This window comes from Histoplasma capsulatum, genomic scaffold (genome assembly GCF_000149585.1).
Source record: "Histoplasma capsulatum NAm1 scaffold_2 genomic scaffold, whole genome shotgun sequence".
NCBI lineage: Eukaryota > Fungi > Ascomycota > Eurotiomycetes > Onygenales > Ajellomycetaceae > Histoplasma > Histoplasma mississippiense.
The window spans coordinates 519,994-537,308 of NW_001813981.1; the positions used below are offsets into that span (position 1 = coordinate 519,994).

Here is a 17,315-nt window from a genome sequence, read left to right on the forward strand (position 1 = left end):
GATCCTCCTGTTTATTGAGAGCGAAATTGTGAGGAAACGATGCAGTGGTGCGGAGTGGAATGAACCGTTGCAAAGAGGGTTTGTTGTCTTCAACCAACTTGCCTTTGGAGAGCGAAGTGGTCCGTGCACCAAGCCCCTTCAGGCTTGCTGACAAAAAAAGGGAACAGCCCAAAGGAAACCGTGGGCCCTGAACAACTTTCAACTCTCCCCATGGACGCACGGTGCTCAACAAGAACTTCGCGTTAAGCTTACAGATTGAAGTTATCCTTCTCAGTTCGTTTTTCGTTATCGCTCCCGGCGTGTCTAAACAGATCAGCTCCCGTTTTCTTTGACCTCTCGTCTGAAACCCTTTCCGGCTTCCACCATCTCTAACCCAACAAATGACGGCTAACAATATTTCCGACCTGTGTATTCTCTGTGATCTCAGACAAGTGAACGAATAAGCCTGCTTGTCATTATGTTCAGTCTGTGACCTAGTAAGAAAAAAGAAGCAAAAGGTTGACGCTAAATTATGGAGTCCGCTGTCTTCGATGACAATATGGAGGTGGCCTCAGACGTCGGCCATGGACATCCCGGGACTATCGATGATATCGAAATCGACCTTGACTTTACCCAGGTGCGCGTTCCCGAGCAAGATAATGATGTACCTGTGGATGACGCTTCCGCCGCCGCCTCCGACCACCCTCCTGCCGACATAGACGCCAAGTACGATGCAGATATGGCTGATGACGAATATATGGAAGGTGATATGTTGGCTTCCGGATATGATCAATACCACCAAGGCTACTACCAATTCGATGAGGATTCTGCTTATAATAATCCAATGGATTACGAAGCAAAGATGGAGGAAGACTACGAAGAAGACATTGATGCCCCTATTCCTAATAGCGACTTTGAAGATACAAACATACCGCTTGCAGTAGTGGAAGAGGAAAGGAAAGCAGAAGTAGTAGCACAAGAAGAAGAATTGGAGGAGGAAGAAGTGGAAATAGAAGAAGTGGCGGTCTTGGATAACACCAAAACGCCGGCTCCAGAAGCCATGTCGAATTCAGATCAAGTTGAAACAGAAATTTCGAACAATATGCTAGTGGCGGAGGAGCGTCTTGTGGCTCAGGAAGATAGCAATGTTACTCTGTCAAAGCCTGAGAGACTTGTCGCGGAGGAAGGCAACGATGTTTTGCAGGCTTTAGAGAGCGCAGGCGCGTCACGCTTAATTGAAGGCCATGAAAAGTATGCTGAAGATGTTGAGTCTAGTTTGGAAGACGGGCATGAGCATAGTCAAACAGAACCTGAGGCTCAAACACCTAGATTTCAAGAACCTGAAATTCAAGAACCCGAATCTGAAGGACGGTATCGCTCACCGTCTGGCCAGGAAAACCTATCCAATACAACTGAGACCTATCATTTTGTTGAAGCACAAGATTACGAAGCACAAAGCGAAGCACAAAGCGAATCACGAGAGTTCCAGGAAAGGAGATCACTGCATCCAGTAAAGGTGCTGTACCAAGATAGCGAAATCTCGTTATTCCCTCCTGCAGATGATGACGCAACAGAAACATTCTTTCTGCAAGATGAAGGAGTAGCCAATGCTCCCATCAAGGAGCTTGTGGGGGCGTGTCGGCAAGTACTGGGTGAGCATGTTAGCGAGGATGAAGAGTTAATACTGGATATCGAAACTCTTGGGTTGCACTTGCCCGAGGTAAGGATCATACGCGCTTTCTTCTCATTTATTGCGAGAATGCCCTACCTAACTCATATTATTAGTGCTCTTGCGGCGAAATCACAACATCATTATTCCAAATTATTCAAGTTTATCTCGAGCTTTGCTCCAATGATGGCATCAGCGAACCCGAGCCTCTGTACCTAACACTTTCTTCCAGATCAACTTTCACATCAGGATTCGCTCGTCTTGTATCAGCTGCACATGAGGGTAGAGGATTATCCTATTTACTATGGGAAAGTTATGATGTTGACAATGCCAAAAAAGATGCAGAACATGGGGTGGAAGATGGCGAAGCCCATGAACAACCATTATCAACGACTGAAGCCGCAAGCTCCCCTGCTGAGCATCACCCTCACCATGTTGAGCCTGCTGACGAAGGACTCTCCTCTGATAACGTGGCTAGGAGCCCATGGGCTGGTTCTACAGGCCACAACTCAACAATCAAGTTCGCAAATCAGGGCTCACCAGAATTAGAGGAACCGGAATCCCTTGCACCTGCCGACAAAAACGAGAAAGAAACTCAAGCCGATATTCCAGCCGAAGTTGCTAGCCGTGGTAATACTGTGTCACCGCAGATGTTGAGGAATACAGTGACAACCACATGCTCAAATTGAGGATGAGGGAAAAGAAGAAATAGGAAAATATGAGGTAGGCAGGACATTAGTTCTCTGCTAGATTGGGTTGATCTGGTCAAGAAAGATAGAGGACAACTTTTTAGGGGACGAACACGACGATATCCCACCCGAATCCGGTAGAGACGATGCAAGTTACCATAGGCCTACCCCACCACTATCTATGAAAATCCCGACTGTAGACCTTTCAAGAGACGAGTCAACTGAACAGTCAGAAGAGTACGTGCAAGGATATGAGTTCAACCACGTACCCCCGCAATTGGAAGCAAAGGGGAAAGAAGATACGGAAGCGGAATACCAACATGGTGACGTTGGTTTAGAGTCTAAGGATGATCAAACGGAAAGCCATACCGTCTCTTTGGACAATGTAAATGGGTCTGATACCAATGCTCAATCAAGCACCAATAAGGATGTGCACATTGAAATCGATCTAGGGACCGATCATGCGATCCTGCGAGAGGGATCCTTTTCCCACCATAGCGATGACAGCCTGGATGAAGGTGAAATTTACGAACTCGGTGAAGATGCACCGGAGACCGAGAACAGGGCAGTTCCCATCCTTAAAGATGGAGAACAACCTGTCTCCGGACTGGTGGTTAAATCTCCCACCGGGGATGCTCCAAGAACTCCAGAACTAACCCATGACTTCTTCGAGATTGATGAAGACCTTTTTAAAAGTCCGATGATGAACGCTCACGAAGCGATAGCCGTCGTCGGTTCTCCGGCTGCTCCTCTGGACGGAGCTGATCATGAACCTCTCTCTAATCTTGGCGGAGCTGAATCATACCCAACGGAAAGCCCCAATCCGAAACAGGATGAAACAACCGCGACTACCGCTCACACTGTTGGAGACTTCCATGAAACTACAATCAGTTCAGACAAAGCAGTCCCTGATACGGATGAGTCCATTGCTCCTGTTAGCCCTAAATCGACAAAGCGTTCTTTCATAGACTCCAGCATTGGTGATCTCGAGGGCTCCACTCCAGACATCAAGCGACATCGGTCGGAGTAGCATATTCCGGCGTTCTACATAACGATACCCAATCACCCAAGCTTTCGTCGTCATATTCGTCATTTTGTAATCAACATCTGTGAACAGAACTAACATGCCACAGCGACTCTTAGGTCTCGTTTTGTGCTAACACAACCAGCTCTTATTAACTAGGTTCTTGTCGAGTGGCAAACAATGTTCAAGGTAACGATATACTAACATTTAGTCTCACGCGCATGTCTCACATTCCCCCCATATCCTTTCCCCTGCATTATTGAAACAAGCTTTCAGAACCTCCGTCCTCCCGGGGCTAATTCGTGTGCCCTCCTGAAATGGGATACTATATTTTATCCTCTATGCCCACCACCACTCTTCTAGAGGCTTTTGAAAAGTCTTGGCCACATTTCGACCAGCTGAGATATAAGGTCATTGGACCTCACTTCTTGAACCCGCTGCCATATTTTATTCTCTGGGTGAATGTCGTCAAATATCAGTGCAGAATCCCATCTGCTAGCTCTAAAGGAAAAATCACGCCGCGGTGGTGGTGCCTCCGCAGCATGTGATGGAAGTAACGTTAATGCTTACCTCTTCTTGTTCTTTCTCATTATTTTGTTTTAGCTCTTTTGTGCTGCGCTAGTACCAGGATGTGCATCGAAACGTCTCGGCGTTGTAACGACAATCGGTGGAGATGCAACTATGATAACTGAAATGGAGTGGCATTTCCCCCCTGAAAATACATACATATGTATGTATCTATCTCCTCCCTAGAAGCCCTTCCCGATTTTCTCTGCTTGGGTTCGGATTGGTGTTGGTCCTCTTGGCGCAACAGCCTGACCTTTTGGTACTGCTCGATTTGGCAGTCTTCGGCTATTACGAGTAACTACATATTTCTTATTGATTCCGCTTCCACGAAATTTTACCACCCCTTTGAACCCTTTTCCCCCTTCTCTATCACGGAAACTTTCGGTTATGAAAAATCACTTCTGTTGCCCCCATCTTCAAAATTTAGACATTTTCTCCAGGATTCACACCGAGTGAGGCCATCAAGCATGTTGAGTTTTTGGGCGATATGATTTTTATCTTTTATTTCATTTGGCAAGATAATCAATCAGGCGTCTCTTTTAAAAAGAAGGATTTTCCTCCCTTTCCTTTTCTATGTTTTGTCGCTCCGCTAATTTTACATTCCCCTTCTTCTGATGTTCCCCTTCTTCTGATGTTTGCTGGTGAAAGGATAAGTAGATTTGTGTACTTTAGTTCTCATATGCATATAATTTCCATTCTTTAAATATAAGTAGTTTGTTTACTATGTGCACTTTGTAAATGATATCATTTGTGATAATTGGGAGATAAAAACCTTGATATGCTTTAGGAAATATAAAAATTAATGGTAAGACTTAAATTTTTCTTTCTTTCCCCACCCAACAAACCCAACCCCCCCCCCCACCAACCAAGCAAAGGGACGTCCAGGAGAAAGACACGAATATTATTTAGCACTCACAAACGCATTCAACACATTCTATGACAGAATGGAAAGACTTACAATTAAATAACATGACTGGGTAACTAGTGTGCAAACCGGTACACCGGAACACCAGAACTCCCACACGAACGCAGCCGATAGCCCTACCCTCCGCACCCACCACCACCAGGCACTCAACATACACGTCCTCTCTTTTTCTCCCCGTTTTTTTTTTTTTTTTTTTTCCCGGCACACACGTACACAGGCCCTCGTGCGCATCGTTTGCGCGCCCGTCATTCGAGTACATGATGGAATCCACTTTCCCGGCTCCAATGCCGACCATAACCGCATCTCGGAACTTGTGATTCCGCCAGGAGCCCACACTCGCGTGCCTCGTTGATGACAAAGTAGGAGGATGTCGGTGCAAGTGGCCTTATCGCTCTTGTTGCCATTATTGAAATGGGCTAGGCAAATGCCGGCGGCATTGCTGTGGTTAGTTGTGAAGCTGGCGAGGCAGTCGAGGGCTGGGAGGAGGCGGCGGCGCAGACCGCAGCCAGCGTGGTTTGGGTCGATCTGGTATTCCGGGCATTGGCGGAGGGAGGAGAGGATATTTGATATGTTTGTTGTTGGTGGCGGCGATGGGGGTTGGGTGAAGTTAGAGCTGCGGGGAATATGTTCTTCGGCTTCGCCCGTCAGAATCAGAATCATTGATAAAGTGGATTCAAGATGTAGGGTTTTAGCTCGTGTGTTGAAAAAGCGGACGATTTCTCCCAGGTGGAAGGAGTCGCAGGCGCGGGAATTTTCGTACATCCGACGACATTGGAGTCTTGTTGCAGGCTGTGGTGGTTTTAGTAGAAGTACAGACGTACTAGGATCCGTAATTTATGGTGATTTCGGTGGCTGGGCGCCATAGGCGCGGAGAAAGTGGGATTGCAGATCTGTGATTGTATCCAGAATGGATTGGTGGCGGAAGCGGAGTTCTTCTGGGAATTTGTCCCATTTGGACATACATGAGCATTTCAACTTTCGATGCTAAATCGCGGTGGAGAAGGACGGGGATTACTTATGATTGCAAGGGATTCGAAGTCAAGAGGGAAAAGAGAGGAGAAGCACAAAAGAATACCTTCGATTCCATTGGGGAGATGCCACCATAGTGGTCTGTCAATACCGACCCATCCATCTCTACCACCATCCATCCACTCTCGAGAACCGCCAATGATTAGCCTATGGGTGAAAATCGCAACCTCCTCATTATACCCAAGAAGCAAGGCAACATATATGGCATGGCGAGTGCGCTCTTCGTCCCCGATTTGGGAAGCTTGGAGCCGACGTAGCGTCTTGGACATCAGCGTTTGGCCCATGGACTTGCGAGCTCAATTCAGCGGAATATTCAAAACCCATCTGAGCGTTTGCTGGCCACCAAACTTGTCAGACAAGACGATCAGATTCGCCACGAATGAAATCGATTGCTTCCCAAGGTGATCGAGAATTTCTTCTGTCTGGCGGTCATTGTGCGAATTTGCGCCACAAAACTGTAACATTGTTAAAAAGGTCTCAACATGATCTGCCTTATCAAAGACGCCAGCCAGCAGTGGTAACTCAATGCTGATCGTGGGCAATTCTACGAGCGCAACCGCATCATTCATGGACGCTCCGCCAGCTCCACATTTGGCGCCTAATTGAGCTGTTTTTTCAAAAAGCTCTCTCCCTTCGCGAAACTTGTCGGGATCTAGAATCACTCTGAAATACATGCTTGATTCTTTCAAAAGCGTGCTTGAAACTCCCATGCGATACTTCGCTTGCGCAAAGCTGCGCGAACGAGGAGGAGGCAACCTGGTAAACTCCAAGATAACATCAGCATCGGAGCATAATAATTTTGTCTTCTTGACATGACGGCCTCCCTCTCCTGTTTGTGGGCGGTTCAAACCCCCAGCTGCCCCTCCGCTCTTGAGTACACAGGGCTCCGCATCATCCGACAGCGGAGGTAAGCTGTCTTCCATTTTAAAATTCGCGTCCCCGGAGCTCAAGAGTCAAACAGAGCAACTAATTCCACATTTAAGAGGTGGGTGAGTTAAGAGTAATGCTGTTGATGGCGGGGTTCAGCTCCCTGAAAGGGGAACGATAATACTGAGAGGAATAGGACAGCAAAGCGGCATATCAACTGTCCGAGACATTGAACAGCTAATTCTTGCTGGACAAAATATGTTAAGTTGGTAGCGCAACAAAATTTATCTCAATAAAACTCGGCGGGGTTTGTAACTTACCCAATCTGAATACTGCCACATTTCCAAGGTTTGCTACCTTTCTACTAACCATCAATCAATCACCCTTATATATCTAATAAAAACATACCTCCTGTATGAACCTCCAGATGTTAATATTAGTATATATACTTGCAGCAACCCTCATATGACTTATGTGGAGGAAGTTAGCAGCAATGTGTATACTGCCAGATCTTCATACGGTATGCAGCCAGGCAGGCAGATGTAACTAGAGAATTGGAAGTGATCGCCTTTGCCGAATTAGCACGAAATCTCCACCTAAGAGCTCTCATCATCATCATCATCAACCATCTGCATATCATAATATTTTAACAAATAGTTATATATTCCAAAAGGTTCTGTGGTAGCAGATATAGAGAATACGTCGAAGACTTCAGGTCAACAGTTAGATAATGCAAGAATATTGGATGCAGTCTATATCAAGTTGAAATAACAAGGTAAGAATAACCCGATATCAAAAATGCTTATCTACATTGATTAATATCAAAATCAAATCAAATAAGAACTTGAATCCCCAAACCCCTTGCGTGCCTGAATTGAGATGTGTTAAGGGGAGGGGGGGGGGGTCTGTTTTCGTGCAACCGTTCATATTCACGTTTCCCATCACACAAACGTCTAAAAAGCGAAAATCATATGAGAGAAAAAAAAAAAAAAAAAAAAAAAAAAAAACCCAAAACAGCAAATAAAATTGACCGGTTCCTAGAAGGGAAAATAAGACATGACGGGAATTGGAAGTGAAAGCCGGTTGGGAAATGAAGGAGTTTCAATGAGTGAACGTCGCGCGATGAGGATGGGGATTCCAGGAAGGGGTTTGATATGTACTTTACGCGGCTGCGTGCCGGGGGTTGCTAGAGGCAATAGGCAGGCGTGGAAGCAAAGCATGAAAGCAGAAGATTTCGGGAAGTATGCGTATTAGAAGCTCGAATGATAGGCGGGTTAGAGTTAGATAGATGCATACAATGCGCGGCGAAAAGAATGTGACTCCGGAAGAGGAAGAAAAGAAGCAGGAAAGAAGGGAAGAAGGGAAGAAAGAACAAAGACAAGGCAGTCCATCAAGCGTTCATCGAGATAATCGGGATACACAGAGGCTCGGAATCACGGTCCCAAGAATCCTGGTGCACGCTGGCCTTCGCGTTCCTGACAGAGATGGCCCGGCCGATAAGCTGGTGCAGAGTGTTGATTTGGCGATGTTGCGTCTCAGAAGTGGATGCTTGGCGCAGAGATGAAGGAAAGTTAGACGATGGCGGCGATGGCTCCCCTGCAGCCTCGTCGTCAACGTTCAGGTATACCTGGACACTGTCCACATGAGCTTCCGTAACCGCGTCCATTGCGGGGGGAGTTATGCTCTCCGACCCGGGGAATAAGATATGGTCGCTTTCGAGGGGTGCAAAAAGTACGTACGGCGGTTGTGCCGAGCCTTTTCCGTTCTTGTCGTCCTCGTCCTCACTCTCTGCGTCATGGGAGTTGGATTGAGAGCCGATGATGGTGCCGGTCTGAGACGCTTCGATCCAGGGCTCGTTGCTGACGAACCCCACGATGAAGTCGCTGTGGGCGTCGGCGGTTGCGAGACTGGCTCGTCTATACTCGTGGCAAAACGCAGGATCGTCTGTCGCTGGAAGACAAAGTACGAGGCCGCGCGCATGGAGTGGCGGAGGAGGATATGGCGGAAGTGAAGCAGGAGGGTTTCCGTCATTCGGATGCTCGTCGTCGTCAGAACAGGGGTCTCCCCCTCCAACGGATGGCAGAGCAGTGGAAAGCTCTGTGTGTTGGGTGATCGTGCAAGTGAGGGAGATAACTGACCCTTTCCGCGGGGCAGGGAATATGCTGTCGAGGTTATCTCCAAGCCTATCGCCATTGCGAAGACATTCGTCATCTTCATCATCAACAGAACTGGTGTTGATCTCTTCGTCGCCATCGCCATCACCGTTGCTGTCAGATATGTCTCGCTGCTCGTTCCCACCACTGATTTCCGTACGGACAGACTTTTTCAGAACCGCAACCACTTCTCGCGCGGCCCTTCGAAGGGTTGGAACGAGACGGTCAACGCCCTTCCCCTGCTCCGCTGGTCCTATCACCCAAGTGCTCACCATTCCCGCCCACGCCGCGACGCTGACAACACCCTTCGTATAGCGCTTCCGCGCCAAATCAATGTCCCGATTGATCTGCTCGCTGGACATACCCTGATGTTTCCCCGAGCGCTTCTGAACATTCAAAATGCGGCCGCCTTCCCAAATTAAAAATCCATGTTTCTTGGCCACACATGAGAGCCTCCGGGCGGCGTCCTGGGACCAGTCGTCGATGATATCAGCGTGCACCTGCAGCACAGCGATATATGGACCCACCGCCCGCGCCAGCCGTAAAAGAGCGGCCATTGTGCTTATGTTGGGAGAAGCGGAAACGCATATCAGATGTCCGTATGGAAGAGTAGTTTTGTGTTGTTTAAGGAGGCGCAGATATGATGTAATTGGGTTGTCAGAGGCATCCTGAGCTGGAGGGTCCATGCTGAGTACGAGATTGAAGAAGAGCGATATGCCGTTCGGCAGTGTTTAGAGTCAATGCGTTATAGTAGAGATTGCGTGCCACGAATCCAGAGCTCGAGGGATATAGACTGAAGAGGAGGGAATCCGGCGATGCTTTTAAAAGGCAATCAAATCAATGGTTGTTTCTCCTTTTGTTGGGGCGATCGGAATGATATTCCAACAGCCGGAAGATTCAAGAGGGATGATGACCTGTCTGCGATCGACAAAGTGCCCCCAACTCCTGGAGTTCCGGGAGTCTGGCCAGCGAAAGAGTAGGTATTATTATTCAACAATCACCAGCGAGGCGTCTAACTTTCGTGGTAGAGTGTATGTCCTTTGTTTTTCTTGGGTGATTATCGCATCCCCGCTGCCCTTTTTGCGAACAAACTCAATCGATTGTGACGCCTTACTTTCTCGTCCGGAACTTCTCGCTTTTAACTGTCTCAGCAGGACGAAAGATAGAGAAAAAAAGAAAATACGGAACTAGACCTGGGAACCAGCAAAATGTGCGATGGGAGTTCAGTAAAATAGAAGGACACGGTTGACAAGCCACAGGAAGGATCAAAACAAAATTCAAACTCGCCGCGGGGGCTGGTTTGCCCCAGCCTAAAAGGCCAGCCCATCGCCGGCTTGCTGGCTCAGTAATATTTAACCGGGCCCTAGTCTGTCAGCCCTGGTCGCCATTCTGTCCCATTGAATGCTTGTCCAAGGGCCAACCATGACTGTCGTAGACGCGGTGGCACAGCTAGTGTGGAAACCTGCAGCCCATCACATTCCTGGCCACTGAGGGGGTATTCCTGGGCTGGGGTTCAAACAATCGAAAAGAAGGGTTCTCTCCATGGTATAAAAAATAAAAAGAAAGAAAGAGAGGACACCTCAGCGGCGACAGGATGATGCAGCGGTTGCGGACGTGGCGCTATCAGCCCTTTTGGATCCCGGAGGGCCTCTTTGCCGCTGGAATTGATAGAAACGTCTTGCTGGACTGACTGCAGTGGAATTCCAAACCCGTCAGAGTATGCATCGACCTCCGCATAACTCTATCTGCGGTGGCACCAGGACTGGAGTTAGGATGTTGCTGCTCCATAAGGCCTCGGCCCTCTGGCTAGATTTGTTTATCGATAAAACGGCTTGCTTGGTGGCCTCTGGCGGGTGGAATTCTGGTGGTCATGTATTATCATCTACTGGAGTGTGGTGAGCTCCTCAACCCACAACTATCTATCCGCAGAAGTGGCCCCACACGGGAAGCCGGCCGGTTCACATTTCGAGGCTTGGTTGGAGTCTGATTTGCAGGAGAAAGCTGGAAGTTTCACGCCACAGGAAGCGGATCAACAGCGGAAGCAATTGGTTACCAAACGAGGCCCATTCTCTTGAGAAATATTATTGACCATTATGTATTATTTAAAGCCCAGCATTCCCGCACAGTTAGAATGAAGACTGGGAACTTATTGAATGGAGAATTTGATTCCTTCCGCTAAGCGGCTGACATGGATTGGATGCACCTACGGATCTCTCCGACTCGGAAACAGGCTAGACGCCAAAAAAAAGTTTTGTTCCAGGCTTCAACAGTCGCAAAGCTGCAGGCGATGGCTTTGCCGGACCAAGGTTTACGCAAAACGGTCTGGTTATCCTGCATATGCACCGATGCCAGAAGGGCGGTCGACTTTTCACTTTGATTTCAAGCTTTCTAAACAGCCAAAGAAAAGAAGGTTTCAGGGCGATCGATGATGAACGTTCCAGGTTGAGCTGGGACTTGCTTTTTGTTTATTCCACTCAAGCGCATACTGCTGCGTACTGGACATAGCAGAGATGATGCACATTCCCACTTCGGAGTAATAAATGGGGCCTTTTTTCTATTTTTGCTGCTGTGCAGATGACGGCACCGAAAAAAGACAACAAACCCCTTCCCCTTCATGACGCCATGCAAGTTGAGACCTCGCACCGGCTGGTTACATGCATTTCCATACTCCGTACTGAGCAAGCTCCTTACTTTTGTGGCGAAGAGATGACTATAGAAAGTCACCAATTTGCAATCTGGATCCCATGACATACCATCAGTGCTTTTTCCTTTGACAGGTTTAAGTAGCAGTTTCTTTCTATGCAGTAAAAGGACCTGCTGGCTGACGTCCTGTTTGCGCCGCTGGGCCGTAGATCTGGGCTCCTCTCCCATTTACCCCGCCGGCTCAATAATGGGGTCTGAACGAGGGGCAACACGATGGCTGGATGGCGGTAACACGAAGCTGGAGAGCTGCACTCGAGGGAGGAGTTACTGTAGTGAAGCAAACAAACAGGACAAGGAGGGGGTATTCCAGCTGTAGTAGAGAAGAAATGTAACAGATACTACGGAGTAGTATTCTCTTGAGTCTTGATTGCTATGTTTGTCCAGTCAAGCCCAGGAGTGAAGAGCGGTTTCAATCGCACTCTGCAGACACCCACTGCGATGCTTTCTTCTTCTTCCTATTGTCTTGATATATATGAGTCTCCCACTGTTCTTCGTAAGTACTAACTAACAAATGCTCCGGGCATTTGCATCGCAGATGTTGTTAACTCACCATTTCCCCCCATTCCTTCCTATCTTCGGAGAATTTTTCCTTGCTGTTTTGCCTTTTCTTTCTTTTTTCTTTCTTTTTCCTCTTCTAGCCCATACCCAGCTCCCCCTGGCTCTTCACATTCCTCGCGGTCCTCACCATCGATCCTCACTCACTCACTCACCCAAGGGCCAACAAGGTCAGGGGCCGTTGCCAAGCCAAGCCTTCAGGTGATCAGCCCACGCAGAAACAAAAAACAAACAGGTCGGGGCGAGTGCGTTGGACGTCATAAGGACTGGGTTAGAAGGTTAAGATCTTGAAGAATCAGAGATAAGAACAAGGGCTGATTGATATTATTATTGTTTTCTTCAATCTAGTTACATTAATAAACAAATGAAATGAATCTTTCTCTCTTCTATACTCCGTAGAATGCAATAAACAAACAAGCTTGTTCTGGCCGCCCGCAAATCGGCCCACGGTAGCCGCCGGGTATCCGTGAACCGTGCAACTGGGCCGCGGTTTTTTCGATCCCAACAACGAACAAATTCCAACAACCAACAGTTTCCTCCTCATCCTCCTCGTCGTCGACCTCGACCTCGACCCCGATATCGCATCTCTCCACGGATTCGCTCATTAGCCTTTTACGTCTGTATATTAACATCACGCTCTTAGACCATCGCTGGACAGAGGTTCCTCATGCTGATACCTTCACCTCCCTCCCACTTTCAGCCCTCCGTCATGCCTGGAAAAACCTTGCCGCTCTTTTCTGTTGCAGAGCTCAAATCACATACGACGGCCAAATCGTGCTACGTAACACGAGGCTCCAAGGTCTACGATGTCACCTCCTTCGTCAACGATCACCCGGGCGGAGGTGACTTGATCCTGGACTATGCCGGCCAGGACGTTTCTGAGATCATGCGCGACATTCCATCCCACGAACACTCCGAGGCTGCGTATGAAATATTGGAGGATCATCATGTTGGGTTCCTCGAAAAATCCCCAGTCTCCAAGATGAATGGTAATGGCGATGCTGCTGCTGGTGCTGCCGCCGCCAAAGGCTCTAATATGGATGGAGCGACGGATAGCCCAAAACCGACCTACAGTTCCACAGGCATGTCAAGTGAGGAAGATCTCAATGTCGAAACCGACCTAACCGCAGATTATCGGACACATAAGTTCCTGGACCTAAACCGGCCACTCTTTGGACAACTATGGTATGGTGGTTTCACGAAGGATTTCTATCTACAACAGGTTCACCGCCCACGACACTACAAGGGCGGGGAATCCGCTCCCCTGTTTGGGAATTTCCTCGAGCCATTGACGAAGACTGCGTGGTGGATGGTTCCATTGATCTGGTATCCGGCAGCTGCCTACGGAACGGTTGTGGGCTTCACTGGCTTGCAGAATTATACCGTCGGAGCTGCGTACTGGATTCTGGGCGCGTGCCTTTGCACTCTGGTTGAATATGGCCTGCACCGATTTATTTTCCATATGGAAACGTGTGAAGCCCCATGAACTCCCTTCTCCAGCGGCGAATCCTTATCTGGTCGACTTACTAACTCGTCGAAAATTAGATATTTGCCTGATAATCGCGTTGGACTGAGTCTACACTTCCTTGCGCACGGTATCCACCACTACCTCCCCATGGACAAATATCGCCTTGTCATGCCCCCAACACTATTCATCATACTTGCAACACCTTTCTACTATCTCTCAAAGTCCGTCTTCTTCTATAACTGGTACGCAGCCTTGACCGTTTTCTCGGGTGGAGTATTCGAATACGTATGCTATGACATGACACATTACTTCCTCCACCATCGCAGGTATGTGTTTAATCCATCATATTGCTGTCCAGAGCAATGCCCAACTCTCTTTCTATTTTCAACCAAGCTTACGAATTAAATCTTCCCCTCAATAGTCTCCCGTCATACTACAAGCAACTCAAGAAATATCACCTCCAACACCATTTTGCCGATTACAATAATGGTTTCGGCGTCAGCAGCCGCTTCTGGGACAAAGTATTTGGCACAGAACTCCCGCCTCTCCAGCCCCCTAAGGTCGAATGAATTCTCAGCCCACCATATTTAACTTAATTGAAGTCGCGCCCCGTCTATCAGACATCATCATGAACACCCCGCTCAGAGCCCTACTCAGAGCCCTAGTTTTGGTTACTGGATTTTTTTTTTTTTTTTTTTTTTTTTTTTTTTTTTTTTCCCTCATTCAGTATCCCCCGTCGCTTACATTCTCTCGGTACATGGATTATTGGATTATGGCTACGAAAGCCAGCCAGCCTCCCGCCGCTTCTTCTCTTTCCTCTCCTTCTTACTACTTAATTAATATATATGACTATATACTCGTTTCCCCCCAAACACGAAACCCGAAGTCCAGGCGCGTTTTTACTACGCACGGACGCTGTCCCATTATTTTGTTCGATCTCGCATAGGATAATCATCTTTTTCTCATTTCTTCTCAATTCCTTTAATTCTTTTTTGCTTTCTTCTTTCTGTTCTCTCACCTTGTTCGAGTTGCTTTTGAATCTCCGATATATTACAATGTGACTGGATCCATCTTTTTTAATGTAACGTTGTATCTTATAACTGTAAGAATCCTATTTAATGTCCCTCGGGGCTGCCAGCTTTTTTTTTTTTTTTTTTTTTTTCCCTTATCAACATATGAATTTGAATTTGCTTGCTTCTAGTAGTTACGGGGAGTCTTCGGTCGACATGGCTCTCATAATCGTGCCCCATTCGGTAAGTAGCTTGCCATCTCAGTTTTCGTTGATATCTCAAGGCTGCTCATTCATAATGGCTAGAAAGCGATTGCAGGATAGCTCAGTAGCATAGCGGTGGCGATCTAAATCACATGATATATATAGCCGCTGAAAAGCATCGATCTTTGAACACAACGTCTACTCGTTGACGACAACGTCAAAAAACGAAGACGGCATCGAACGGAACCAACAGTGAAGGTTCATAGCACTGCGCTATTCGAAATAACATCGAAGTATTGTTATAAGAAGGCCTTTAGGGCTTGTTTCTGTTAGCGCTGTAGTTCAAGAAGGGTTCGCTCGCCTAACCCTCTTCGTTTTCCTCTCTAACGCAGTAAAAGTGAACAATTCTTCCTACCTCCCCTTCCTTCCGACGGTCGTATTCAACCTATCTTCGCCATGTCAGGTATTGATGTCGAGGCTCTTCTTGAGTCTACAGCCGCTCCTGCCGCGCCCCCCTACCCACCAGAAGAGACCCCAGACAAAAGCCACGATGAATCAAACGGCTCTCGAAGTGAACGTCGCGACCGCGACCGCGACCTCGACAGAGAACGCAAGCGCCGAGACAGAAGCCGAGAACGGCGCCATGAAAGAGATGCCGATGGAGACGAGGAAATGAAAAGCCCAAAGAGCGATCGCGCAAGTGCTAACGGGAGCAATAGAAGCAGAAAGAGAAGCAGGAGCCGTGATAGTGGCAAACGCCACTCCCGTCGTGACCGCGACGACCCATATCGATCGTCCGGCGGAGACTACTATCGCGGGCCTGGCCGAACAACACGCTCCCGCTCTAGATCTCCGTACGACGACAGATACTACAGACCCACCGGCCGCTCCCGCCGGGACGAACGTGACGACGATAGACGGTCCAGTAAGCGCGATAGGGATGGACGCAGACGAAGTCCCAGCTCCAGCAGGCGTCGTAGCAGATCTCCTGAACCCCAACTTACTGAAGATGAACGCGATAGACGAACCGTTTTTGTGCAGCAACTTGCAGCCCGCTTGAGAACGAAAGAGCTCATTGCCTTCTTCGAGAAAGTTGGCCCCGTCAAGGAAGCTCAGATTGTCAAGGATCGCGTGAGCGGGAGATCGAAAGGGTGAGTATCCCGCAACACTCTTGTTGATTTATATTTTCTAAAAAGCCCCTGCTAATACTCCATTCAGCGTCGGTTATGTCGAATTCAAGAATGAAGAATCGGTCCCACTTGCCATTCAGCTTACTGGCCAAAAGCTTCTAGGGATTCCCATTATTGCTCAACTAACCGAAGCCGAGAAAAACAGACAGGCCCGCAATCCCGAGGCCAACGTTAGTGGAAATCAAAATTCGATTCCGTTCCACAGGCTGTATGTTGGTAACATCCATTTCAGCATCACTGAAAGCGATTTGCAGAAAGTGTTCGAGCCTTTTGGCGAGCTTGATTTTGTCCAGCTACAAAAGGAAGAAGGGGGTCGTAGCAGGGGCTATGGCTTCGTCCAGTATGTTTATTCTATCCCCAATTTTTCGTCAAGTTCTATGTCCCTTTGTTAACAAATGTTTCATAGGTTCCGCGACCCAAACCAAGCTCGAGAAGCTTTGGAAAAAATGAATGGATTCGACCTTGCTGGTCGCCCAATTCGGGTTGGTCTTGGTAATGATAAGTTCACCCCTGAATCGACCGCCAATTTATTGCAGCGATTCCAGGGACAGGGTGCCCATCATAACTTTCAGGGTTCGCTATTCTCTGGCCACGGCGGCCGTGGTGCCCAAGCCGGTGGCTCCGGCCACTTTGATCGAGCTGGAGGCAGAGACAATGACAAGGCGGCGGGCGGTGCTAGCGCCCTAGATGACACCGATGTTGCCGGTGTGAACTTCAACAATTATAGCAGAGATGCATTGATGAGGAAACTTGCGAGAACAGATGAACCTGCTGTCGAGCCGACCCCAGACGAAAAACGCAAAGTCCCCAAACCGCAAGTAAATGCTAAGCCGCTTCCCGTGAGCGTGAACATGGCAAGCAGATGTGTTTTGCTCAGAAATATGTTTGACCCTGCTGAGTACGTTTCCAACCCCTCATTACATGCTTTAATATATATATATATATATATGCTTACTGTTCATTTAGGGAAGAGGGTGAATCCTGGATTAAAGAATTGGAGGACGACGTCCGCGCTGAGTGCGAAGATAAATATGGCCACGTTGTTCACATTGCACTAGATCCGAATACCCAAGGAGATATATATCTCAAGTTTGACCGAGTCCAAGGCGGCGAGAATGCCATCAAGGGTTTGAACGGGCGATTTTTCGGAGGGAGACAGATCAGCGCGCAGCCGGTGGTTGACGCGGTTTACAGCAGCCTCTTTACCCGTTCCAAAGCGATCTGAGCTTAGTCGCTTACAGAGATACTAGGTCAAAATTGAAAAGAAAACTGAAAAACGAAAAA

The 17,315-nt window shown here is 48.0% G+C and overlaps 6 protein-coding genes across 6 annotated transcripts; 5 read left to right on the plus strand and 1 right to left on the minus strand.

Moving 5' to 3' along the window:
- Positions 1-511: 511 nt before the first annotated feature.
- HCAG_02252 (predicted protein) lies at positions 512-3,367 on the plus strand (the record flags this gene model as incomplete). Its single annotated transcript, XM_001542031.1, has 3 exons — positions 512-1,699; positions 1,765-2,278; positions 2,442-3,367. The coding sequence occupies 3 exons, from the start codon at positions 512-514 to the stop codon at positions 3,365-3,367; spliced, it is 2,628 nt and encodes an 875-aa protein (XP_001542081.1).
- A 1,853-nt stretch (positions 3,368-5,220) lies between these two features.
- On the plus strand, positions 5,221-5,718 carry HCAG_02253 (predicted protein; the record flags this gene model as incomplete). Its single annotated transcript, XM_001542032.1, has 1 exon — positions 5,221-5,718. One exon carries the CDS (start codon positions 5,221-5,223, stop codon positions 5,716-5,718), a length of 498 nt encoding a protein of 165 aa, XP_001542082.1.
- Positions 5,719-6,694: 976 nt separating this feature from the next.
- HCAG_02254 (predicted protein) lies at positions 6,695-6,990 on the plus strand (the record flags this gene model as incomplete). The annotated part of the gene is made up of 3 exons (XM_001542033.1): positions 6,695-6,789; positions 6,844-6,871; positions 6,946-6,990. The coding sequence occupies 3 exons, from the start codon at positions 6,695-6,697 to the stop codon at positions 6,988-6,990; spliced, it is 168 nt and encodes a 55-aa protein (XP_001542083.1).
- A 1,149-nt stretch (positions 6,991-8,139) lies between these two features.
- Positions 8,140-9,459, minus strand: HCAG_02255 (predicted protein; the record flags this gene model as incomplete). Its single annotated transcript, XM_001542034.1, has 1 exon — positions 8,140-9,459. One exon carries the CDS (start codon positions 9,457-9,459, stop codon positions 8,140-8,142), a length of 1,320 nt encoding a protein of 439 aa, XP_001542084.1.
- Positions 9,460-12,869: 3,410 nt separating this feature from the next.
- On the plus strand, positions 12,870-14,197 carry HCAG_02256 (inositolphosphorylceramide-B C-26 hydroxylase; the record flags this gene model as incomplete). Its single annotated transcript, XM_001542035.1, has 3 exons — positions 12,870-13,630; positions 13,706-13,954; positions 14,050-14,197. The coding sequence occupies 3 exons, from the start codon at positions 12,870-12,872 to the stop codon at positions 14,195-14,197; spliced, it is 1,158 nt and encodes a 385-aa protein (XP_001542085.1).
- A 1,100-nt stretch (positions 14,198-15,297) lies between these two features.
- HCAG_02257 (hypothetical protein) lies at positions 15,298-17,256 on the plus strand (the record flags this gene model as incomplete). The annotated part of the gene is made up of 4 exons (XM_001542036.1): positions 15,298-15,992; positions 16,060-16,371; positions 16,438-16,929; positions 16,998-17,256. 4 exons carry the CDS (start codon positions 15,298-15,300, stop codon positions 17,254-17,256), a joined length of 1,758 nt encoding a protein of 585 aa, XP_001542086.1.
- Positions 17,257-17,315: the final 59 nt, after the last annotated feature.